We start from the raw sequence: 26482 nt of genomic DNA on the forward strand, positions 1-26482 counted from the left end.
AACTCGTGCCAAACATTTTGCTACAAAAAACTCATGAAAAGATGATTTCTATAAAAAGTTATATAACAAATACTATTAGAAAATAAAAAAGGTGCAAAAAAAGTTTGTACATCTTTCGAAAAATTAACATAAATAATGTTATTTGTTGACAAATCACCATAAATCCAGTCTCCCAACTCCAAATAGGCATCCTTGTAAAAAAAATAATTTGGATTGAATATAAAGTTTACTAAATACTTAGTATAAAAGTTTATATAACTCTGGAAATTCTATATAAAACTTATCTAAACTTAATTTTGCAAACTTTTAATTCAACTAAATGTCAATATATTACCATAGAATTGCTAAATAAAAATTTTGGAGTGGGTATAACACCGTTTTGGGGGTATTTGTATCGATAGAATAGATTTTTCGTTGGAATTTCGTACCAACCCGGAATTACGTCGTAGGAAAATCCGCCGGCATCCGAACCGGTCCACAATTCACAAGTCAACCTATGTGGCATCAGAAAGGGCATAAAATTTCCGATCTTTTGATACCCATACATCCAGGTTTTCTATAAAACCCACGTTTTTAAACCTGCCAAAAATGTATGGAATTTCGTAATTTTTGTTCTCGTGGATCAAACTTACTTTTTGCTCAGGTATTTAAAAATGTAGGTTTTAAGGAAAAAGCCTAGATGTTTGGGTATCAAAAGATCGGAAATTTTATGCCCTTTCCGATTCCACATAGGTTGACTTGTGAATCGTGTACCGGTTCGGATGCCGGCGGATTTTCCTACGACGTAATTCCGGGTTGGTACGAAATTCCAACGAAAAATCTATTCTATCGATACAAATACCCCCAAAACGGTGTTATACCCACTCCAAAATGTTTATTTAGCAATTCTATGGTAATATATTGACATTTAGTTGAATTAAAAGTTTGCAAAATTAAGTTTAGATAAGTTTCATATAGAATTTCCAGAGTTATATAAACTTTTATACTAAGTAGTTAGTAAACTTTATATTCAATCCAAATTATTTTTTTAATCAGTCAAGGATGCCTATTTGGAGTTGGGAGACTGGATTTATGGTGATTTGTCAACAAATAACATTATTTATGTAAATTTTTCGAAAGGTGTACAAACTTTTTTTGCACCTTTTTTATTTTCGTAATAGTATTTGTTATATAACTTTTTATAGAAATCATCTTTTCATGAGTTTTTTGTAGCAAAATGTTTGGCACGAGTTTCTGAACAAAACGTAGTACTAGGTTGCTGTCAAACTTTAAATTGTTTACATGTTTCATCACAAAATGTGCATAGTGCCCAAGGGGTGTAAATTCTTTTTTTACATACTGTATGCATATTCGGAAATCTGTATCTTGAAAAGGGGATTCCCCGATCGTTTAAGTGTCTTCAGCAAAAGTTATGGCGTAGGTAATTCTTGATAAAAAAAATAAACATAAAATGGTACATGGAAGAATATATTTTTTTACTTTCGATCACTATAAGGTAAAATCCTAAAATAATGACAAATTTTTGAAAAAAATTTGATTTCTAGAAAAAAACTAAAATATTGTCAAAAAAAGTTTCAAGAATAAATTTTGGATGCAAAACTAGCGCATCCATTTTTCCCGGGTTTTGAATGTCCCTCTAAACAGGATAAATATTTTTCAATATCCCGGGAATTTCCAGGAAACTGTGAAATTTTTGAATTTAAAAAAAACAGTTTTTTGCCAAGTTCTTAAAACTTGAAATCATAGACTCATGTGATAGGAGCGGCCGTGGCTGACTGGTTACGGTGTTCGCTTTGTAAGCGAATGATCCTGGGTTCGATTCCCATCTGCTCCCAACGAGAAAGTATAGGAAATATAAATCTTGAAACTCTGAACATGAACGAAAAATCAAAGTCACTCGAGTCGGGGTTCGATCCCCCGTCCTTTGGATTGGTAAGCAAAAATGCTAACCACTAGGCCATCCCGACTTGGAGAGCTATAACTGGAATTAGGAATACTGTACCTACCAACTATATACGCGCTGGGTCCTTGTCCATAGGGGGATGGCGTCGCTATTTTTAGACCACATTTTCCACTTTTGCTCATCGAAACCGACTACTTTATCGACTTCATTTTGCTGGGCGAGATAGGACGCCGTCTATTTTTAGACGATGACTCAGCACTTTTACACTCTTGCGCTTAAAAAAACCAGGTGGCAGCACGATGTAACGCCACGTCCCTATTTGACAAGGGTTCGGAAGTTCTAAATAACGTTTGAACCCGATTGGTGCAAACGTTCTTCAGGGCGGGGCTTGTCGATAAAGCTGAAGTACCTCGCGCTCGGCTAGCCAGCGTAGAAATGGGTCACCGAAGCTCGGCAGAGCTAACACCTTCCAAATGCCTATGCGAGTTATTTGCATGTATAGAATGTAGATCTAAAAATACATGGAAACAACTCAATTTGTAAGAAGCGGCCGCGTGGTCCCGTTTGGTTGGTTGCACACACACACACACACACACTTGAAATCATAGAAAAAAAACGAAGTTGACTTTATAGCTGTCGGCCACCATTGCTAGTACCAACCACTAGTGTCTTCCTTTTTATCTACAAGGACTTCGCCGCCCTGGGCTCCTAAGTGTATGAAAGTATGGCACGGAGCGACGGCGCCGAATACCCATATTTACACAAAGAATTTTAGAGCGCCCGCCGCGGGATTCGAACCGGCGACCTCTGGATTTTGAGTCCAGTGCGCGGTCCGGTTGATCCACACGGGCGGGACTTCGCTACGAAATCATAGACTCATGTGATTATCTAGACATGAATCTGAATAGGGACAGCAGTTTTAAGATAGCTATAAATTATTGAATTTCGAAAAAAAAAGTGAATGTAAGTGCCCTTAAGATTATAAAAAAACAGATTAGATAAGTTTCTTGTATGTTTTAGTTATCTGATAATCAAGAAATGAAAATCAAGGATGAAAATAGTAGTTTATGCAACAAGTTGCAAAAAAAGGATTTTTTCAGCACGAGTCGTACATTTATCCAACGAGGTTCACCGAGTTGGATAAATACGAAGAGTGCTGAAAAAATCAAGTTTTGCAACGAGTTCCATACAACATTTTTTGCAATTCCGAAAAACACCCATTGAGTGAAATTTTAAGTCAAATTTTCATGTATTTTGTCAATAAATCGTTTGAATAAAAAAAATGTTGAAAAGTTTTACTTTTCGAAACAAATGCTGAAAAGTTCTACTTTTCAGCACCCATTTCAGTGCTGAAAAGTAGAACTTTTCAGCATTTATTTTGAAAAGTGTTGCTATTCGATTCTGTTATTTTTGGTACAGAAAAGTAGGCTATTTCGTCGTTCAAGAATGACAGGAAAAGTAAGTAGTTTCACGAGGGAATTGCAAAAAATTATTTTTGAAATACTTCTAATTTTTACGGGAAATTAAAGTTTTCTTAAAATAAAACAATTTAAAATGCATTTTCCAAAGTTTAAAATCGATGAAAAAAAATCAAAATTTTGTAAACTTTTAATGTTAGGTACCGCAAATAGTTCTTTGAGCACTCAAAAAAGAGGTAATATTCAACCTATCAAATCTATAACCTCCCAAAATTTAACCTTTTTATCTGTGTATTTTATTAGGTACTTTAAACAAATGTAAACATTGAATGTGTCCCCCTTATGTCAATGTCCATTGGAGTTAAGGCTAATCGGAACTACAGTCTGAAAAGGGACAGTAAATTTCACAGTCTTTAATTTTGAAATTGGTGTACTAATGGTGCTTTTCAATTTATGTTTTGACCGAAATATATAAAATTAAAAATCAAAACATTGTGCCAAATATATGACTACAATTGTTTTAAATCTTTTGATGCCAGTAATGGTAAAGTATGATAATTTAAATCGAATAAAAAAACATTATAAAACAAGCCAAATAAAATATTATTCAAATTTCATAGATAATATTTAAAGAGATAGACATTTTGCGGATCTGTACTCCAAAGTTTCAAAAAAAATTCTGCTGCTAGTATAGGCCAAATTAAAATTATCATGTTTTAAAAATCCGATCGATAACTAAGTATTCAACTGAATCACTATTTTCATAAACAAATTTTGAATATCCCGAAAGTTCTGTCCCGGAAAATCCCGGGATGTTTTTCAAGAGCTGTGATTTTTTTTCTGAAATTTCCTATTTTTCAAGCTACCCTTGATTTTTTAATTAGAAAAAAACAATAGTTTCCGAGTTTTCGCGAGTTGAAAAAATAATGTGACATTCAGACTTAACTCAGACAAACTCAACAAACTTGTTTTTCACCAAATTAAATTTTTAAGAGATAGTAGCTCAGAAACCAATGAAATCAAAAAAGAAAGCTGTAGGAAATGTTTAACAGCCTTTTCATTTTTTTTTTTGCAGGGGTTCGATCCTTTAATTAGGTATTTTTAAATTGTAAAAAATCATGCATTAAAAGAAAACTGAAAATTATTATAGTTTTAAAACGGTGTGTGAAGTAATTTTAGATTCAACTTTGATTTTGCATTTGAAAGTTATTCTCAAAATTTTGGAAAAGGTGCCCTTTAAAGTCCCCTAAAAAAAATCAAAAAATTTATATTTTGAAAAAAATTTAAGACCGTTGTAAACATTTAAAAAAAATATGTTGCCCTCTCCTGAAAAATCGGTCCGTAAAATCAGGGTGCACAAAAATATGTTTTCAAAAAACCTCAAAATATTAATGGAAATAGAGAGCGAATTAACTGAAAACTATTTTAAATGAGCTTTCCTGCATTAGAAAAATATATTTAGCGTGTTTGGGCTCTACAAAAAAATATTACAATTATTTATAAAATGTTGCAATAAGTTTTATTTTAGCTAATACTTATATATTATCAAAACTAGGGCGTACAATTTTCCCGGGTTTTGAATTTCCCGGGAAACGGGAAAAGTATTTTAAGAATCCCGGGAATTCCCGGGATCCCGGGAAATTTTTGAAACAGTCATAAAATCTATGTTTTCATTATATCGGTTATGTTTTCAAGCTTAAAATCATAGAATTAGCTTAAACATAATAATCGGTGATAATCTACAGTTCAATCGAAACAAGGACAACATTTTTTAAGATTGTTTAAAAGAAATTAAAAATTGTTTTTTTTTATCTGTGTTGTGCTTTGGATTTTAAATTAACCACAATTTTCAATATATTGTGATTCAAATTGAATATGTATTTTAAAAATATATTTCTTTTTTTTTATATGATATGACTACAAAAGCCTGAAAAATTTCTTTGAAAATGTAATAAAAAAAAGCGAAAACAAATAAAATAATACCGGTCAATGTAAAATTTTAGATAGGTTTTGAATTTCATGTTTTATATAAAACATATTTAAAAAAATATTTTTGAGTTACTACCGCCAACTGGGGAAACTCGACACTACAGTCTGAATAATTACAAGAGATTTTAGAGCAGTAGATTTGGAAATCGGTGAACTAATTGTTTTGTTCTGTTCCTTTTTTAACGAAGTCAATCAAAACATTGTGCAAAAATGGCATCAACAGCTGTCTTAATTAAATGGAAAATAATGCACCATGATTTTTTTTTCAAATTCAAAGTCATAAATAAATGTAAATATAATACCCAGTCTTTTAAAAAATATATAAATTAGATGTTAAATACATATGCCGAATGAAAATCTTAATGCTTCAAAATTCTTATCGATTACTATAAGTATTCAACTTATTATCTATTTCCACAACCAAATCTGAATTTCCAGAATAAAATTTGATTTTTCTTCAATTTCGGGAATTCCCGGGACAAATTATTAAAAAATCCCGGGATTCGGGAATTCCCGATTTTGGAAAAATGCCGGGATTTTTGTCACGGGAATTCCCGGCATGGACGCACTATTCAAAACTAAAGATTGCAAACATCTGTGAAGGTTTTGAATGCATTTTTAAACAATGTTTCCATTTAAAAGTGTATGATTTTTTTTCCTGTTTACATATTTTTGTTGTGAAAAGTCCTCATCATAAACTTCAACTTTCTCAAAGACAGCAAATCGATGAGAAATTACCTTATTTCCTATATTTCCGTGCCCATTTGTAGGATCAGTCCAAAAAATCGTATGAAGCCTTGTATGGAAAATTAATGATGCGAAATCTCTTGATTTGACATAGGGAATGTATAGACAAAGTTTTATCCAAATAAATTTCTCGGAAAAGCTTTCAGTACAGTTCTGAAGAGTACTTTTCATCATTTGAGTACTGAAAAGTTTTTGTTTTCAGCACCTGTGTCGAAAAGTCATACATTTTGATACTGTTTTGGAGTTTGACATTTATTTTGAAGGCAAATAATATTCTTGCGGGGAAATAAACTGAAAAAAAAAGTTGTATTCAACTCGATTCAAAGTTTGATTTTTTAACACTCATCGTATTCATTCAACTCGGTAAACCTCGTTTGATATTTGTACGACTCGTGCTTAAAAAATGTTTTTTTTTTTGCATAAACTACTATTGACCGATTCTTAGTGAAGCTACACCAAAATGTCACATTTTTCAATTTTCAATGTGATTTTTAATATGAAAAAAATCATTTTAATTATGATTCAATAATTGCAATGTGCTTTAAATGCGTTTTCTTACCTCAAAAGTCAAAAATATTGACCAATATGGTCTGCAAGCCATTGAATGGAAGAGGAGTTTTTTCATAAATCTGCTCCTTTCGTTGTCCCGTCACGAAAAGAAATGGCTGGCAAAAACTCAAATTTCAACCAATTCTTTCAGTTCAAGGAGCTAAAGATTCGTTTTTTAATTTGTGATAATGTGTAGAAGAGCAAAAGTTTTTAAAAATCAAACTGGCAAAACTGTAGCGATTTTTGTAGTGTGCCTTTTAAAAGTCCAGTTTTACGATGTTGTCCCGTCACGCTACATTTTTATTTCAGGGGAAGTACAGGTACTATATGGTTAATTTTGCATGATATTTCTTTGTAGGAAAATCAATTATCTTTCCAAATATGAAATAACATTGGGGGGTTTCTTCTTTTATTTTGCCACTACAGCCAAAATGCTGAAAAAAACTTGGGATTTTTTTAAAAGGAGCCGAAGAATCGGTCTATTATAACATATAAAAACCCAAAAAGGAACTAAAACACTGATAAATTTTATCATAATTCTGCACAGATCACCCTACTAACTACTTCACCCAACTCTTCTAGGACCCACTTCCGGCAGGACCCTTTTGTCGTTTGCGTGGGTGGCTTAAACTACGTGTACGTGTTCCGTGTATGTGTGCTGCACGAGAAAGTGTAGCGACAAGGACCGAGGACAATCAGAAGGAGCAGCAGCAGCAGCAGCAAGAATGCCCGGCGGAGTGGTGTTCCTAGTCTGTGTGCCGACGGCGAATTATGAACGAGCACTAATTAATGGTAAGAAATACTTTTCTGTTTAATTTGCACTTAAGCGCTGTGTGGGGGTGTGTACGTGTGGTGAGCAAGGAGTTCCTGAATGTGTTTGGTGAGTTGAGTAGAAAATTATAGTCTGCTGAACTGTATTTAGTGAGAAGCACTATGATAAGGTGGGAGAGTTGAACACTTGGGCAATGCAACACCTAGTTGATTCGCTTTAAGAATTTTTCGATAAATATTTAAAAGGAATTTCAATGCAAACTGTTTTTTTGTTTTCTAAAATAAGGTTGATTGCAATTTGTAGATACATCCCCCAAGTAAGGCAAAACTTACAAAAAACGATATTACACCGGGAATATTATGTGCAAAAGTTTCGTTCTTTGCAACTCCGGATGTTTCAGGCAGATTGGGTAATTGCTGTTGAATTATTCATAGAGGACGAAGCTCGACCGGCAAACAAGCTCTTGCTCGTTTTTTTTTGTTAGCCCCGGGGTGAGTTGACTATTTGCTCCCCCTAGCAATCGAAAATAGGTCAAACTGCATCGACTAGAAAAGAGTGGAAAAAATGTTCAAATATTTGGGGAAATTCCACTGCAAGTTTGATAACAAATTACAACTTGTTTCCATAATTGATTTTGCTGATGCAGGTTTTCGTAAAGTGCACTTTTAATTTAGTACATTTGTTTCCCTAATTATTCAGGACTCGATTACGACAACAGTGAGGTGTTGCCACCCTCGCAGGCACCCCCACAGTCTCCACCACCTCCCTACCATCAGCACCAAAAGTTGAACATCAATGTACCGGAACCGGGTACGACCCCGCTGGGTGGATCTACCGAGGAAACCAATGCCAACGCCATTCTGCGGTTGGAGGTGGAACTTCGCGACAAGCATGCCGCCACCAATCGACGTCCGGCGAGGCCAAGGCCACCCCCACCACCACCCCCTCGCAAGGACGTGGGCTTTGTGCCGATGGAGAAGGTAAAAGCATCCAGAATCCAGAGCTAGAACGCCACTTCATAATTTACACCGAATCGCCTCCAATTCAAAACATTTCAGTTCCACTTTATCACCTCGTTAGCCTAACTTCACTTTCTAAAGATCTCCCCCGTTGAAGCCACTTTGCCGCAATTCATAATTTCAACGAGCTTCTCCACTGTCTGCTTTCATTGGCAGGTCCTCGACGAACTGCTGAAAAAGCTCGAAATCGAGCACGTGCTCTGGCAGCTGGACCGAGCTGGCCACTATCACCAGGTCCTGTTTCCGCTGGCCTCTGGCGATCCCTGCGAGACGACCCTGCACTGTCTGACCGAGCTGGGCATCGGAAAGCGCGCCAACTCGACCGTCAGGTGAGTGCCACCACCTTTTGTGGAGGAATTCTTTCAAGTGTGCCAAATGCAATGAGTGAGTGGTGGTTTCGAGTGATTTTGAAGGTTTTTTTTTGCGGTTTTTGGGTTTCAATGAAGTAATTGAGTTTTCTGATTTGCAGTGTTTTGCCGTGCAGTGTCAGTTATGATGGGTCGGTGGAAATCCTGGAAGATGAGTACAAGTAAGTAGATTTAACACAGTTTGTTTTTTTCTTCTGCATGATTGTCAGTAACGTTAAGAGTTATTCTAAAATTTGGAAAATTAAATCTGGAGATAGTGAAGGTTCTTAGTTTTTGTGTGATTTCGATGTGTTTTAAAGTGTTTAAATATTTGCGTTGGGTGTTCCACGAGTAGTTCATTTTTTTCATTGTTTTGATAGTGCGTTGCAAACAGTGTTACCACATGCTCGTCTGTATCAGAGGGTCCAAAAATCTGTCTTATCTGCACCAAGCATGGCGAATATCTGTACCATTATCTGTACGGTATATTTTTTGTAAAAAACTTTTTTTTTAACATGCATTTTGAACAATCTTATGACAACACTAAATGCTGATATGCAGCTCGGAAGGAACGCAAAACTCCATATAAAAAACACCCAAGAAACGGCCAAGGAAAGACGTTTCTTCGCGTGACGTTCCTTCGCGCGATGTTTGTTTGCAAAATGTTCTAGTGAAAAAACTTAAATATTCAGAATTTGTTTATTTTATTGCAACTGAAAGTTATAAATGTATCAATAATTTTGTAATCGATATTATAATATTGAAAATTCCGAATTGCCTTATGATGCCGAATCTCAAAAAGCAGAATCTTGAAATTAAAAGGAAGGATTTTGTATTTTGCTTGAAAAGAAGTAAACCAAAGGGAAAATCCATAAACACACAGATTTAAAAATACAAATATTAAAAATAAAAAAATCTAAGATTAAAAAAATAAAAAGAAATATGTATACAAAAAAATTAAAAATAACAAATTAAAAGCTTAAAAATTCTAATAAAAATAAAAAATATAATTTAATAATTCATATATTCAAAATCCTTAAAATAAAAAATTATAATCCAAAAAATTTAAAATTCTAAATAAAAATCTAGAATTTAAAATCATACCCAGATTTAAAATTTAAAAAATATCAAAGAATTTAGGAAATTAATAATTTAAGAATTTAGGAATTTAAGAATTTAAGAATTTAAGAATTTAAGAATTTAAGAATTTAAGAATTTAAGAATTTAAGAATTTAAGAATTTAAGAATTTAAGAATTTAAGAATTTAAGAATTTAAGAATTTAAGAATTTAAGAATTTAAGAATTTAAGAATTTAAGAATTTAAGAATTTAAGAATTTAAGAATTTAAGAATTTAAGAATTTAAGAATTTAAGAATTTAAGAATTTAAGAATTTCAGAATTTAAGAATTTAAGAATTTAAGAATTTAAGAATTTAAGAATTTAAGAATTTAAGAATTTAAGAATTTAAGAATTTAAGAATTTAAGAATTTAAGAATTTAAGAATTTAAGAATTTAAGAATTTAAGAATTTAAGAATTTAAGAATTTAAGAATTTAAGAATTTAAGAATTTAAGAATTTAAGAATTTAAGAATTTAAGAATTTAAGAATTTAAGAATTTAAGAATTTAAGAATTTAAGAATTTAAGAATTTAAGAATTTAAGAATTTCAGAATTTAAGAATTTAAGAATTTAAGAATTTAAGAATTTAAGAATTTAAGAATTTAAGAATTTAAGAATTTAAGAATTTAAGAATTTAAGAATTTAAGAATTTAAGAATTTAAGAATTTAAGAATTTAAGAATTTAAGAATTTAAGAATTTAAGAATTTAAGAATTTAAGAATTTAAGAATTTAAGAATTTAAGAATTTAAGAATTTAAGAATTTAAGAATTTAAGAATTTAAGAATTTAAGAATTTAAGAATTTAAGAATTTAAGAATTTAAGAATTTAAGAATTTAAGAATTTAAGAATTTAAGAATTTAAGAATTTAAGAATTTAAGAATTTAAGAATTTAAGAATTTAAGAATTTAAGAATTTAAGAATTTAAGAATTTAAGAATTTAAGAATTTAAGAATTTAAGAATTTAAGAATTTAAGAATTTAAGAATTTAAGAATTTAAGAATTTAAGAATTTAAGAATTTAAGAATTTAAGAATTTAAGAATTTAAGAATTTAAGAATTTAAGAATTTAAGAATTTAAGAATTTAAGAATTTAAGAATTTAAGAATTTAAGAATTTAAGAATTTAAGAATTTAAGAATTTAAGAATTTAAGAATTTAAGAATTTAAGAATTTAAGAATTTAAGAATTTAAGAATTTAAGAATTTAAGAATTTAAGAATTTAAGAATTTAAGAATTTAAGAATTTAAGAATTTAAGAATTTAAGAATTTAAGAATTTAAGAATTTAAGAATTTAAGAATTTAAGAATTTAAGAATTTAAGAATTTAAGAATTTAAGAATTTAAGAATTTAAGAATTTAAGAATTTAAGAATTTAAGAATTTAAGAATTTAAGAATTTAAGAGTTTAAGAATTTAAGAATTTAAGAATTTAAGAATTTAAGAATTTAAGAATTTAAGAATTTAAGAATTTAAGAATTTAAGAATTTAAGAATTTAAGAATTTAAGAATTTAAGAATTTAAGAATTTAAGAATTTAAGAATTTAAGAATTTAAGAATTTAAGAATTTAAGAATTTAAGAATTTAAGAATTTAAGAATTTAAGAATTTAAGAATTTAAGAATTTAAGAATTTAAGAATTTAAGAATTTAAGAATTTAAGAATTTAAGAATTTAAGAATTTAAGAATTTAAGAATTTAAGAATTTAAGAATTTAAGAATTTAAGAATTTAAGAATTTAAGAATTTAAGAATTTAAGAATTTAAGAATTTAAGAATTTAAGAATTTAAGAATTTAAGAATTTAAGAATTTAAGAATTTAAGAATTTAAGAATTTAAGAATTTAAGAATTTAAGAATTTAAGAATTTCAGAATTTAAGAATTTAAGAATTTAAGAATTTAAGAATTTAAGAATTTAAGAATTTAAGAATTTAAGAATTTAAGAATTTAAGAATTTAAGAATTTAAGAATTTAAGAATTTAAGAATTTAAGAATTTAAGAATTTAAGAATTTAAGAATTTAAGAATTTAAGAATTTAAGAATTTAAGAATTTAAGAATTTAAGAATTTAAGAATTTAAGAATTTAAGAATTTAAGAATTTAAGAATTTAAGAATTTAAGAATTTAAGAATTTAAGAATTTAAGAATTTAAGAATTTAAGAATTTAAGAATTTAAGAATTTAAGAATTTAAGAATTTAAGAATTTAAGAATTTAAGAATTTAAGAATTTAAGAATTTAAGAATTTAAGAATTTAAGAATTTAAGAATTTAAGAATTTAAGAATTTAAGAATTTAAGAATTTAAGAATTTAAGAATTTAAGAATTTAAGAATATAAGAATTTAAGAATTTAAGAATTTGAGAATTTAAGAATTTCAGAATTTCAGAATTTCAGAATTTCAGAATTTCAGAATTTCAGAATTTCAGAATTTCAGAATTTCAGAATTTCAGAATTTCAGAATTTCAGAATTTCAGAATTTCAGAATTTAGGAATTTAATAATTTAAGTTAGACTGTAATCTATATTCATACAGACTGCAGTCCCGATTGACCCAGTTGACGGTACAAAACATAATTTATAGAAAACTTTCAATAAAATTTACTTTGACCAGATTCCATTTATTAAATAGATTAATGTGACATAATGGCGTTACTTTCAAGAAACAAATAATAATGTTTTGAAAAACGAGGATTATTTTTTTTAATATTCAGGCAACTACAAGGCGTTAATATAATTTAAAAATATATTCAAATTAATAAAAAAATACAATAAACTTTATGACTCATTATTTGCTGTATGATTCAGTACAACTTTTATTAAATTTTTGAAGTATTTTAGATTTTATTTTACCTGTGTTCTCCTTCATTTCAAAATCATTTTTGAGAAGAATGGGAAATGCTGGAAATGCTTATAATTTTATTAGAACGAAATGCTATAAATTATTTTTATTAGGTCCTTGTCGGTACTGAAACCTGGTTAGCAATGAGTCTGATATTATAAATGCAGTTTTCATAAACCTAAGAAAAACCTAAAACTACAGAGGATCTTGTGTGTAAATGTTAGTGGGAGGGAGCCAATTACCCGCGGCGTACTGGGGGTTAGTATTAAGAGAGACTCCTAGTTCAAAATATTCTAGCATAAATGGATCTCAGATCGTAAAAAAATATAAGCATGATCCATTTCTAAACGTTTCAGAAGTTAAACTAGATTTAATCAATGAAAAGTTCTTAAATGTTGAGATAATTGCAATAACTTACCTATTCAATAATATCATTTTGAGCAGGCTTGCCACAAATACAGATTTTTTTGGCACATACCAAACACTCAATCGAGTATAACTTTAAAGAATAATTATCTTACCAAAAACTGAACATGCCAAAAGATGCTTACAATGTTTATCTTTTTGGCCAATTTAACAAAAACTGCTCAAATTTAGTTTAACTGTAAAAAAAAATTCGTTTGTGTTTCGGGCCTGTGCTGAAAAATCTGTATTTGTGGCAAGCCTGATTTTGAGTAAGAATCTGTTTTATCTGAAAATCTGTAAAAATCAGTACGGTGACCCAAATATCTGTCATCTGTACGTACAGATTCTGTACTCAGATCTTTGCTGAAAATCTGTATCATGACAGATAAATCTGTACATGTGGCAACGCTGGTTGCAAACTTCATCGGTTGTGCATAAATCAGACGCTACCAGACGTCACTCTTTCTTTCCTGCAGGGCAGCGCGCTGTCAGCTGTGAGAAAGCTTCAAAGTGACATTTGTCTCGATCGTGCTCGCGTGTGTTGGTTTGTGTTTGTACTTTTTTTTGCTTTCCCAAACATTTTAATTTTTGTTATTGCTGATTTAAGCGCTTTTATCGAGTTTTGGCTAGAAAGGGGCAAGTTTAATTCAGGAAGCGATATTTTTATATGATGAATGGGCGTACGACATGCTCTGCCCAAGTAGTGTTTTGGAAAGGCTTGAAAAATTAATCGATGTGAATTAGATTTGTGTTTTATTATGTTAAGAAGTGAAATCCATTTTTCGAAACGGTTGTAGTGGTGGAATGGAAGTACAAAAGAAATAATCGTGATTTTAGATAAAAAGTGCGTAACAGCGATTCAACTTACTGGATAACATGAGTGTTTTTTGAAAGTGTAATCTGTTTAAGAAAAGAGAGAAGAGCATATTGATCGTAAGTTGGAGTTTTAGCAAAGTCAAAAATCTGGTCTGAGAAGGAATGGTGAATTTAGGGTTTATTTGCCACAAAGTTGTTGATGATGACAAAACAAGCGCCGGTCAGAAGTGAGTGGGTGAGTTCGTTTCATGTCGTGTGAGTGTATTTGTGCGTGTGTGAGAGGAAGAGGGAGATAGGAAAAAAAGAGAGTTTGTGTGTATGCGGTGCGGGATTATGACTTCTGTTAAATAAAATTTTCCTCTACCGGCCGCGAGATTCCGTTTCCTCTACCGGTTCACGTCGCGGCCGTCGCGCTAGATTTTAGTTGCAGTTCTTGAGTACGCGGCGCGGGTGAATTTGCAAGAAAGCTGTTGCATTTGAAACGACTACTTAATTTCGGGCGGGCTCGTTTTATGACGGTTTTTGTAATTATTTTTTGGGTATTTTGCTGATAAAATTCGTTAAGTTAAGAAACAATTTTCAATGTCGCAATTTCAATAGATTTTGTTTCGTTTTGTAATGTTTTCGTGTTATCCGCTAGCAATTCTAGTACACGTGACAGGACCTTCCTTTAGCATCGCAGCTCGTAAGGCAGGGTGAGAAGTATTATTTTCAAGTGCAAGGCTTTTCTGTAGCATCGTGGATTATCCCAATCGTTAAATTAAATAAACAAGTATGTAAATCGCTCCAAATCAACTCACTGATGTTAATATTTTACCCTCTAATTACACATCGTTTTGGTTTTATCTTTCCACAGCCGGCTGTCTAAGATCAAACCATTGAATTAAAATTTCACGAAATAAACGGGAAATGTCTCATCCGCAGCATCCGATTGCTTGCCTTGAGAATAATACATTATACCTTTCAACAAGCATGGTGTTGAGCGTATTTTGTTTTGTGTGTGTGTGTGTGTGTGTGTGCTTGTTTTTTCAGTGCTAGCGTGTATTTTTTTCAGAATATTCCATTAGATTCGGTGCTGTTAAACGTTCGCGTCGTGGTCGGTTCTACCCGCTAAATAATTTCGTCGTTATCATTTCGTACCGTCGGTTTGTCGTTATCTTCCAATTTGATTAGATCTGATCGAAAAGTTGTTTATTTTTGTTCGGCTTCGATTCGGGCGCATTTGTTTCTGTTGATTATCCAGTCAGCCTAATTGTAATCATCGGTTTTATCTCTTTTCCGCGCGCGGTTGAGTCAACTTTACATTGTTTTTTGAATATTTTCTCATTCTTCTCAATGGCTTAATACTAATCTTTTGACGCGAAATAAATAAAAATCGGTCGATCGGTTGCCACGTTTACTGTCGAGTTTGCCACGCATTTAGCATAAAAAAAGTCCTTCCCACAGCGCCAAGGCTCGGAAGGCACGCGTTCGATTAAAAAACTTTCTAAATAATTAACATTGTATCTTTCCGCAGCCGGCTGCCTAAGATTTTAAAAACTCAACCGATAACAAATTGCTTATGGTCGCATCACCTACCACAGTGAATCCTGACCTCATACCCATCTTACTAACCCCTCAAAACTCATGTGATACTTTGTCGGAGACGCAGTCGACTTGGCGGTCCCATCACTCAAGTATCGGACTAACATTCCCATCCACTTCCCCGTGTCTTACCTCTGGTCGTGGCCGGCGTCGGTATTGATCAGCATGATAGGGACCTTTGAAAATTGCGAAGGGGTGATGATTGGTTCCTACTTTTCATCTGTGGTCCACGGAGCAATGATTGGGGGTCCTGGTCAATAACGAAGTAGCAGCTACGGGTAGACACCAATGCTATGCTATGCTATGCTAATTCGGAAAATTAAATCTCTCATTTTTTGCTACGAAAAAAAGAGTCTATTTGATCTTGATTAAACAAAAACAAGAGCACGCAATGAGATCAATAACAGACCGTTCTGTTCTTGTCCCGTAGTTCTGTTGAATTTATTAGCCGAAGTCCCGAGTTATAATTGAATATGTTAAGGATAGTCGGACTTGTACGTGTGTCAAACGCGTTCTGATCTGAAGTTCCTTTGGTCAGTTGTCACACTTAAATCAATTTTCAGGGTGTGTCAAGATAGCACGACAAGATTGAAACCTTTTTCATATGAAGAGTGACAAAAATGCACGGAGTTTTTTTTCGGTTTTTATTTAATATCTCGAATTTTGGGGATCTGTAAACCTGTAAAAGGTGAGGCATAGCGAGCTGCACAAAATGGCGTTCTTAACTCAATTTGGCCCAAAATGCACGTGCGCAGGAGCAGTGCGTGGCCGAATGGTTACGCTGTCCGCTTTGTAAGCGGATGATTCTGAGTTCGATTCCCATCTGCTCCAACCTTCCATCGGATGAGGAAGTAAAATGTCGGTCCCGGCCTTGGTTGTTAGGCCGTTAAGTCATTCCGAGTGTAGGAGTCGTCTCCATGCCATAAGTACAAACAACACACCAAACCAAGCCTACTCCGGTGGAATCGCTGGCGGCGGTTGGACTCGCAATCCAAAGGTCGTCAGTTCAAACACTGGGGTGGAAGGTTCATTGGAGTAGAAAGAGGTTTGGGTCTCAAGTAGCAAACTTGTTGCACAACACTTGTAATAACTACTGTTTAACAATTTTCAGTTGATCAGACAGTTATAAGAACTGAAAAATAACTTGTTTGTTACTAGGGGTGCTCTCCCCATTCAAGCCTTCGGACTCCTAGGTTCGAGCAGAAACTTGCAATAGAGACCACAAAAGACCCGGGGGTCGTTAATGTGGATGGTTTGATTTTTTGATTGCACGTGCGACAAGATAGCACGACAGCGATGAAATGATATTCTCAAAATAGAAAAATACAAATTTTATGTTCTCTTTTAGAAAACCTTACCTTGCTTAAAAACAATAACAGATTTCAAATATTTAGTGATAGATTTTATTCAATAGAAAATCGAAAACCTAATATTTCAATAAATGCTTCTTTTTAGTCTAATTTTTCAGCAACTGTAAATATGATAAGTTAGTTTTAATTTAAATATAAATCTTATTCTTTTGAACTTATATTATATTTACAGGAAACAGTCTTCCTAGATTAGGTATAAAACATTTGTATTGCAATTAAATTACAATGTTTAATCATGTGAACATTATTGTTTGTTTACAGTTGTCGACATTTACCGAATAAATTAAAATTTAAACTTTTAAGATTTTGTATTTGCAAGAAACAAGCACACAAAACACAAATCACAAAAAAGCTCATCGATCCTTTAGTTTCAATCTCGCAGTTTTAAGCGGATTGGCCAAACCATATTTCTTATAATTTTTTTTTAATTCAAAAACAGTTTTTCGCAGCTGTCTATACAAAAATGGTACGCAAATATTCGGAAATTTGAAGTTTTTGAAAAAAAACCTGATCAGCAATTGATAAAGACTATTGAGCAATTCTCTACGAAATCGGTCTTTTTTCTTAAATTTTATTTTTTGTATTTTTTAATCAGTCTGAAACTTTTTTGTTGCCTTCGGTATGCCCAAAGAAGCCATTTTGCATCATTAGTTTGTCCATATAATTTTCCATACAAATTTGGCAGCTGGCCATACAAAAATGATGTATGAAAATTCAAAAATCTGAATCTTTTGAAGGAATTTTTTGATCGATTTGGTGTCTTGGGCAAAGTTGTAGGTATGGATATGGACTACACTGAAAAAAAAAAATGATACACGGTAAAAAAAATTTGGTGATTTTTTATTTAACTTTTTGTCACTAAAACTTTATTTGCAAAAAAACACTATTTTTAATTTTTTTATTTTTTGATATGTTTTAGAGGACATCAAATGCCAACTTTTCAGAAATTTTCAGGTTGTGAAAAAAATCTTTGAGCGAGTTATGAATTTTTGAATATTTTTTTCAAAAAATCGAAAAATTGGTCGCAAAAATTTTTCAACTTCATTTTTCGATGTAAAATCAAATTTGCAATCAAAAAGTACTTTAGTGAAATTTTGATGAAGTGCACTGTTTTCAAGTTAAATCCATTTTCAGGTGACTTTTTTGAAAATAGTCGCAGTTTTTCATTTTTTTTTTTAAATAAGAGCACATTTTTGCCCAACTTTAGAAAAAATATTTTTGAAAAGCTGAGAAAATTCTCTATATTTTGCATTTTGAACTTTGTTGATACGACCCTTAGTTGCTGAGATATTGCCATGCAAAGGTTTAAAAACAAGAAAATTGATGTTTTCTATGTCCCACCCAAACAACACACCATTTTCTAATGTCGATATCTCAGCAACTAATGGTCCGATTTTCAATGTTAAAATATGAAACATTCGTGAAATTTTCCGATCTCTTCGAAAAAAATACTTTCAAAATTTTTAAACCAAGACTAACATTTTAAAAGGGCGTAATATTGAATGTTTGGCACGTTTGAAATGTATAATAACTATACCGTGTATAGTCCATATGCATACCTACAACTTTGCCGAAGACACCAAATCGATCAAAAAATTCCTTCAAAAGATACAGATTTTTGAATTTTCATACATCATTTTTGTATGGCCAGCTGCCAAATTTGTATGGAAAATTATATGGACAAACTAATGATGCAAAATGGCTTCTTTGGGCATACCGAAGGCACCAAAAAAGTTTCAGTCGGATTAAAAAATACAAAAAAAATCGAATGACCGAAATCTTAGAGAACTGCTTTATTCAGAAAAATGGTAACACGGATTTTATTTCTGTAGTTTTTGAAACTTTTTTTTATTATTAATGAAATTCAATTCCTCATTTTTTTTCATTAGGTGATTTTTACTAACGACGCTAAACCAAGTTGAATAAATACGACAAGTACTTAAATATAAATTCGAGTTCTTGAGAAAATTGTATAATTTTTTTGTGCAGATACGAGAACACTTTAGCTTGATTTTTTCACTTTTTTATGGCATTGAGCGCCATAAAATCAATAACAGTGTCGAAAAATATTACTTTTCAGCGCTGAAAGTTGAACTTACCAAAAAACAGTGCTAAACAGTAGTACTTTTCAGCATTGTTTTAAATTGAAACATCTACGGAAAAGCATATTTTTGTGATGGTGTATCAGTTGAGCAATTCTCTACGAAATCAGCCGATTTCGACCATTTTTATTTTTTGTGACTTTTGATTTGGCTCAAACTTTGTTGGGGCCTTCCCTATGACCAAATAAACTTTTTTGTGTCGTTGGTTCACCCATGCAAGTCTCCATACATGTTGGCAGCTGTCCATACAAAAGTGGTACGTAAATATTTGAAAATCTGAAAATCTGTAACCGTATTAATTTTTTTTTATCAAAGTTGTAGGTATTGTTGAGAAATATTCAGAAAAATAGGTACACTGAAAAAAGATTTGATATGTTTCAGGGGACAAAAACCTGCAACCCATAGAAATAGAAAAGTATGGTTATAAATTCAGCCGCCGAGTCATGATTTTTTGAAAAAATAGTGATTTTAGGATAAAATCGAAATTCCATGCAAAAAAATGTGACCTTATTTTATTTTGTGTGAAATTGAAATTGCATTCGAAAAGTTCTTTACCGATTTTTTGATATAGGGCCCCGTTTACAAGAAATAGCCACCGAAAGTTTGATTTTAGCGAAATATTTGCACTTTTTCCATTTAAGAGCGAGTCCACGAACAAGGCATACCCCTTTGTATGGGACGTCGTTTGGACCTCACCAATCTGCCTGAAATTTTCAGGGGTTGTTTGTACATATAAAACTAGCATCTAGCCAAAATATAAGCACTCTAGGTCAACGGGAAGTGGGGCAAATCGGAGCACAAAGTTTGATGGTTCAAAAACGTCAAAAATCTTAAAAAGGCTATAACTTAGGCAAAATTCAATTTAATTTGAAAATTCAAAATGCATCTGAAATGGCTTAAAAAATGCAACAAAATTCAGGAAACAGCATCCCAATTGGTTGTATCTGAAGGGAGTTATTGGCATTTTAGTGGAAAAATAGCATAATTTTCAAACTCAAATAAAAAAATGTTCCATCCAGATATCAACTCGCTTCGACCTGCAGCTTGTAGGGGACATCTGAGACTACCATCTGAGACTGAGAACGCTTTGGGTAAGGCAGTTTAACGTATTAAATAAACACTTTTTCTTTAAGTGATTTTTTTGGTTGTAAATTTTTGCTCGGGGGACCCCTTAGATCAAATTTTCCGGTGATAATTTCATGATATTCGTGTTCCTGAGACAATTTCACGATAGAAACATGCACAAAAATGTTTATTTTCATCCATTTTAACCCTTTAAAAAATAAAAGTTAAAAAAATTAAGAATCTGCCTTTTTTCTGGTGTCATCTAGTATCCTTGGAAACGAACTTGATTTTCAATAAATGTGAATCGAAGATTTTTTTTACTTTCATTTTTTAAATGGTTAAAATTGATGAAAATAACAATTTTTATGCATGTTTCTTATGTGAAATTGTCTCAGGAACACGAATATGATAAAATAATCACCAGAAAATGGGATCTAAGGGGTCCTCCGAGCAAAAATTTACAACCCAAAAATTCACTAAAAGTAAAAGTGTTTATTTAATATGTTAAACTGCCTTACCCAAAGCGTTCTCAGTCTCAGATGGTAGTCCCAGATGTCCCCTACAAGCTGCAGGTCGAAGCGAGTTGATATCTGGATGGAACATTTTTTTATTTGAGTTTGAAAATTATGCTATTTTTCCACTAAAATGCCAATAACTCCCTTCAGATTCAACCAATTGGGATGCTTTTTCCTGCATTTTGTTGCATTTTTTAAGCCCTTTCAGATGCATTTTGAATTTTGAAATTAAATTGAATTTTGCCTAAGTTATAGCCTTTTTAAGATTTTTGACGTTTTTGAACCATCAAACTGTGTTTATATGTACAAACAACCCCTGAAAATTTCAACCAGATTGGTGAGGTCGATGCGAGATGGGTATGCTTTGCTCGTGGACTCGCTCTTACATAAAAAGAGACCCTGAGTGACCATTTCTGAAACTATATTGTTTTTTAAAGTTAAGAAAATTTGTTACAAAATTGGCCCAGAGACATTGAAGATTGGACCTCTGGTTGCTGAGGAAATAGGACCGATTTCTTATCCTCTTATTCTAAAGCTTCCCTTATCTGGTTTTATCTCATTTATGTCTTCTATTTTAGCAAGCAGCGAGCATGAGCATGAGCATGAGAGATCACCCATGGTTGCCCCTCCGTTGCTGAACAGAACCGTAATATCCTTTCAGCACTACTGATTATAGGCTTCGACGATCTAGTGGTGTTTCCCTTATCAACAGCATGTATGAATGCGCTGAAAAGATAAAACACCATGATTGCCAAAACAAGATCAGTTGCGAATAGGTAGCAGTCATTGGCCACCAACGGCGCCCGCCATGTCAGTTTGTAGATCTCGATTTTTAGGGACGGGAATGTTAGTTAGCGCAGGTTGCTACTAGGGCAGCTGATTTACTCTGTGCTTACACCCCACAAGCGCCAGGAACCTGAAAATTGGTTAGTAGGATAGGGTGTTTGGTCAGGATTCATCATAGAAGATGATGATGCGACCCAAAATCATAGTGTTTGTTGAAAGGTATTATATTTTATTCTCAAGGCAAACAATCGGTTGCTGCGGATGAGACATTTCCCGTTTAACTGTTGTTAAATTTTAAATGAAATGGTTTAATCTTAGACAGCCGGCTGTGGAAAGATAAAACCAAATAATATTTATTTATAAAATGAGGTGTTAAACGCAATGCTGCAATGATAGCGTAGTCTGATTTTTAATTATATAATCATTTAGTTCATGAATTTGCAACGGAATAGACGCGACGAACTCAATCATCAAGTGCCTTCCGATCTTCTTTCTGTTAGCTAGATAAGGTATTGATTTTCGTTGCCTCTCGAGCTACGATGCTATGGAGAGGGCTTAACACACAAACAACCGACGTCGAGCCCTCCGAGCTACGGAGCTATGGGAAGGTCTTTTCAACACAAAAAGACTCGCGCACCACACGACGTTCTTAATGAATCAAAATAATTTTGCTGCGCGATAAACCTAACGAACTTAGATCGTTTTTATCGAAAACTATATCACAATTCACGACAAAAATGCGAAACAAAAGGCACACACAAAAAAATCACTTTTCACTCCGAATATTTTTTTATTACGACCACGCGCTCCCTTTGCCAATTATGCTCTGATGACGCTGCATTTTCGGAGGGTAATTTTCTCGCAGCGCACAATTCACGACAAAAATGCGAAACAAAAGGCACACACAAAACAAATCACTTTTCACTCCGAATATTTTTTACGACCACGCGCTCCCTTTGCCAATTATGTACTGATGACGCTGCATTTTCGGAGGGTAATCTTCTCCTCGCAGCGCACAATTCACGACAAAAATGCGAAACAAAAGGCACACACAAAAAAAAAATCACTTTTCACTCCGAATATTTTTTTACGACCACGCGCTCCCTATGCCAATTATGCACTCTATGTCTTCTATTTTAGCAAGCAGCGAGCCAGAAGAACGCCGGAAACAGTGCCCAGTGCTCTTGCAACGTAAACTTGGAAAAGCCTTGTTGGATGAATGTACGACTCGTACTTTTTACATAAACTACTAGTTTTTTGAACTATTAGAAGTTTTTAACATTCAGTGAATCTTTTTCGATTATTTTTATTTTTATTTGTAAAAAGGCAAAAAAAGCAAAATTTATTTCCAATTTATACTCATTTATAAAGAAAATAAAAACCTGACACTTATTCAAAGAAAAAAAAAACGCATTATTTGCCAAAATTTATTTATTTTTTAAATGAATGTTGATAAATTTAATTTACAAATATCAATTTATAATAATTGATTTTTTGGAAATGTTAGTTCTCCGATGAACAAAGCTGAACAAAGTTAAATCCTTGAATTCAACGGCACGGAAGAAGAAGATAACAACTTCCTTGGTTGTTATGTACCCTTAAAGAAACATAGTTTTTTAAACTAAATTTAGCATGCTTTAGTGATAAGTTATGATGTTGATCATTTGTTCAAAACTATTAGAAAAATGTGTCCCACTCAAGGTACCCAACCGCTATTAATTACATTGCCACACAGGTTCAGTCCAGATTAATTCCACAGGTTAAACTACGTAACGAACTATTATAAACTTCCGCGAACCCTCAGTACAAAACACGTCCCGTGACGGGTTGACAGTTCCACAAACTGCGTAGTTCAGCCGTAATCCACCGCACCACACCGCCCAGAAGTTTCATTATTTGCTCATTTGCGCAAACAACCGTGATGACTATGCTGCTGCCATCGTCGTCCGTGATTTAATGAGATTCATGCTCGTTACATTGTGTTTGTGTGTACCAATGGTGTGCATTGCACTTTGTATGTTCTCGAACGCGCCAGTTCAGGGAAGTTAATGAATGGTGCACGTGTATTTTTTTTTTGCTTCGTAAATTTGCTACTTGCAGGTCCACGGAAAGCCACGTGCCAGAAGAGAAAAACATATTGAGGTGGAAGCTAGCATCATTACTGAAAGGGATTAACATTTCAAAGAAACACACACACACACAAATAAAACCAACCAACGTCGATGTTTGTGCTGCAGGTTGACTTGATTCGTCCGAAACCCAACAGCAGTTGAAACTGACGTTTTTCATGAAGACAGTTCATTGGGATTGGTTGCTGTCAGTGGAAATGAGTGGAAGCTTTCCCTCGACCAAAGGTACCTCGGAGCACAGAAAAAAAGGGTTTCGTTTTGCAGGAATCACCATCATTATTGCTGTCCTTCTGTGTGACAAAATGACGACAAGGACCCTCCTTAACTATTCGCCTATGCAGGTTGGGTGGGGGCATTGGGGTTCAAGATAGAATTTTCAACTATCTATTTTCGAAAAAAAATTATATGATTATATTAATATGAAAAAATGGTTTAAAATTGATGGCTTTTTCAAAATTCTTTCCAAACTTGACCCCGATGGTCCCATCGTATGCCTCGTTTTTATGCTCAGGTCATAACTTACCTACTACGTAATGCATACCAACATCCAACCAGCTAGCAACTCTGGCAAAGGTGGGCGCAGGAAAAAAAACTAAACTAAAAACCCAGCCCAGCAGCAGTCAGAACCACCCCTTAGTTATTTGTTTTTCCCTTAACGAGGTGCGGAATTGAATCACAAGCAGAGCTGCTTTTTTTGCACTTCCTCCCAGTCGTTTTTCACCGCCGCCGGAAGTGAGCAGGTTGCAAGGTTGCTCCCATCTGAAGAGATTCCTGGGACGTTATACAGTTGCACACACACGTGGCCTTAATCATATTATGGTAATGCATAATTCAGTGCACAGAACTAGTGAGAGGTGGGCGCAAAAAGAATGAAGTCATAGAATGAGAGCTCACCGGAAACAAAACCATCTAGATGCTAGACTGCATAAACTAGAAGAGGTTGAGGTGAACCGGAAATGCTGGGGAGTCGCAGGTTGGTTGTCAATGTTTATGCGCGATTTAATTAATGGTTGAAGGGTATTAAAATAATATTTTTGAAATAAAAACGAAACATAGATTGCTAAATTCACTGCAAAATTATTAGGTATTTTTTTCGTGCACTAAATTTTCGAGTATAGTCGAATCTCATGTTGTAAATATATTTAAGGGACCATTGGAGAAGAGAATCATCAGTTCACAGAATAATGAAAAAGTAAGACTCGATTGAAAATATGATTTTCGTTGTGCCTTGCTAAAAAAACAAAAAACAAAAAACAAAAAGCAAAAAACAAAAAACAAAAAACAAAAAACAAAAAACAAAAAACAAAAAACAAAAAACAAAAAACAAAAAACAAAAAACAAAAAACAAAAAACAAAAAACAAAAAACAAAAAACAAAAAACAAAAAACAAAAAACAAAAAACAAAAAACAAAAAACAAAAAACAAAAAACAAAAAACAAAAAACAAAAAACAAAAAAACAAAAAACAAAAAACAAAAAACAAAAAACAAAAAACAAAAAACAAAAAACAAAAACCAAAAAACAAAAAACTTAACTTCTAGGTAAATATAGATTTGGAAAGTACATTCAATTTTAAAATTGGGTAATTCTCCGCCAACTCACACAGCAGTTGCCCCGACCCCTCTTCGATTTGCGTGAAACTTTGTCCTATGGGTAACTTTTGTCCCTGATCACGAATCCGAGGTCCGTTTTTTGATATCTTGTGGCGGAGGGGCGGTACGACCCCTTCAATTTTTGAACATGCGAAAAAAGAGGTGTTTTTCAATAATTTGCAGCCTAAAAACAAAAAAAAAAAACAAAAAACAAAAAACAAAAAACAAAAAACAAAAAACAAAAAACAAAAAACAAAAAACAAAAAACAAAAAACAAAAAACAAAAAACAAAAAACAAAAAACAAAAAACAAAAAACAAAAAACAAAAAACAAAAAACAAAAAACAAAAAACAAAAAACAAAAAACAAAAAAACAAAAAACAAAAAACAAAAAACAAAAAACAAAAAACAAAAAACAAAAAACAAAAAACAAAAAACAAAAAACAAAAAACAAAAAACAAAAAACAAAAAACAAAAAACAAAAAACAAAAAACAAAAAACAAAAAACAAAAAACAAAAAACAAAAAACAAAAAACAAAAAACAAAAAACAAAAAACAAAAAACAAAAAACAAAAAACAAAAAACAAAAAACAAAAAACAAAAAACAAAAAACAAAAAACAAAAAACAAAAAACAAAAAACAAAAAACAAAAAACAAAAAACAAAAAACAAAAAACAAAAAACAAAAAACAAAAAACAAAAAACAAAAAACAAAAAACAAAAAACAAAAAACAAAAAACAAAAAACAAAAAACAAAAAACAAAAAACAAAAAACAAAAAACAAAAAACAAAAAACAAAAAACAAAAAACAAAAAACAAAAAACTTAACTTCTAGGTAAATATAGATTTGGAAAGTACATTCAATTTTAAAATGGGGTAATTCTCCGCCAACTCACACAGCAGTTGCCCCGACCCCTCTTCGATTTGTCCTATGGGTAACTTTTGTCCCTGATCACGAATCCGAGGTCCGTTTTTTGATATCTTGTGGCGGAGGGGCGGTACGACCCCTTCAATTTTTGAACATGCGAAAAAAGAGGTGTTTTTCAATAATTTGCAGCCTGACACGGTTATGAGATAGAAATTTGGTGTCAAAGGGACTTTTATGTAAAATTAGACGCCCGATTTAATGGCGTATTCAGAATTCCGAAAAAACGTATTTTAATCGAAAAAAAAAACACTAAAAAAGTTTTAAAATTTCTCCCATTTTCCGTTACTCGACTGTAAAAATTTTTGGAACATGTCATTTTATGGGAAATTAAATGTACTTTTCGAATCTACATTGACCCAGAAGGGTTATTTTTTCATTTAGAACAATTTTTTTCATTTTAAAATTTCGTGTTTTTTCTAACTTTTCAGGGTAATTTTTTAGAGTGTAATAATGTTCTACGAAGTTGTAGAACAGACAATTACAAAAATTTTGATATATAAACAT

General features: G+C 32.4%; 2 protein-coding genes across 3 annotated transcripts in view; one reads left to right on the plus strand and one right to left on the minus strand.

The window, feature by feature from the left end:
• Window positions 1–26482, minus strand: part of LOC120418404 (uncharacterized) — a 326864-nt gene that overhangs the window by 197026 nt on the left and 103356 nt on the right. The gene's annotated exons all lie outside the window — the stretch shown is intronic.
• LOC120418405 (uncharacterized) overlaps window positions 1–26482 on the plus strand; it is a 79240-nt gene that overhangs the window by 2040 nt on the left and 50718 nt on the right. Inside the window, exons 2-5 of one of the 2 annotated variants that reach the window (XM_039580781.2) lie at window positions 7189–7398; window positions 8078–8358; window positions 8554–8726; window positions 8867–8926. In XM_039580781.2, the coding sequence (XP_039436715.1) occupies window positions 7332–7398; window positions 8078–8358; window positions 8554–8726; window positions 8867–8926 (581 nt within the window). In that variant the 5' untranslated portion in view covers window positions 7189–7331. Of the gene's footprint in view, window positions 1–7153; window positions 7399–8077; window positions 8359–8553; window positions 8727–8866; window positions 8927–26482 lie in introns of those variants that run through there. The other variant, XM_052707289.1, reaches the window with a different exon arrangement.

Source organism: Culex pipiens, chromosome 2, assembly GCF_016801865.2.
Source record: "Culex pipiens pallens isolate TS chromosome 2, TS_CPP_V2, whole genome shotgun sequence".
NCBI lineage: Eukaryota > Metazoa > Arthropoda > Insecta > Diptera > Culicidae > Culex > Culex pipiens.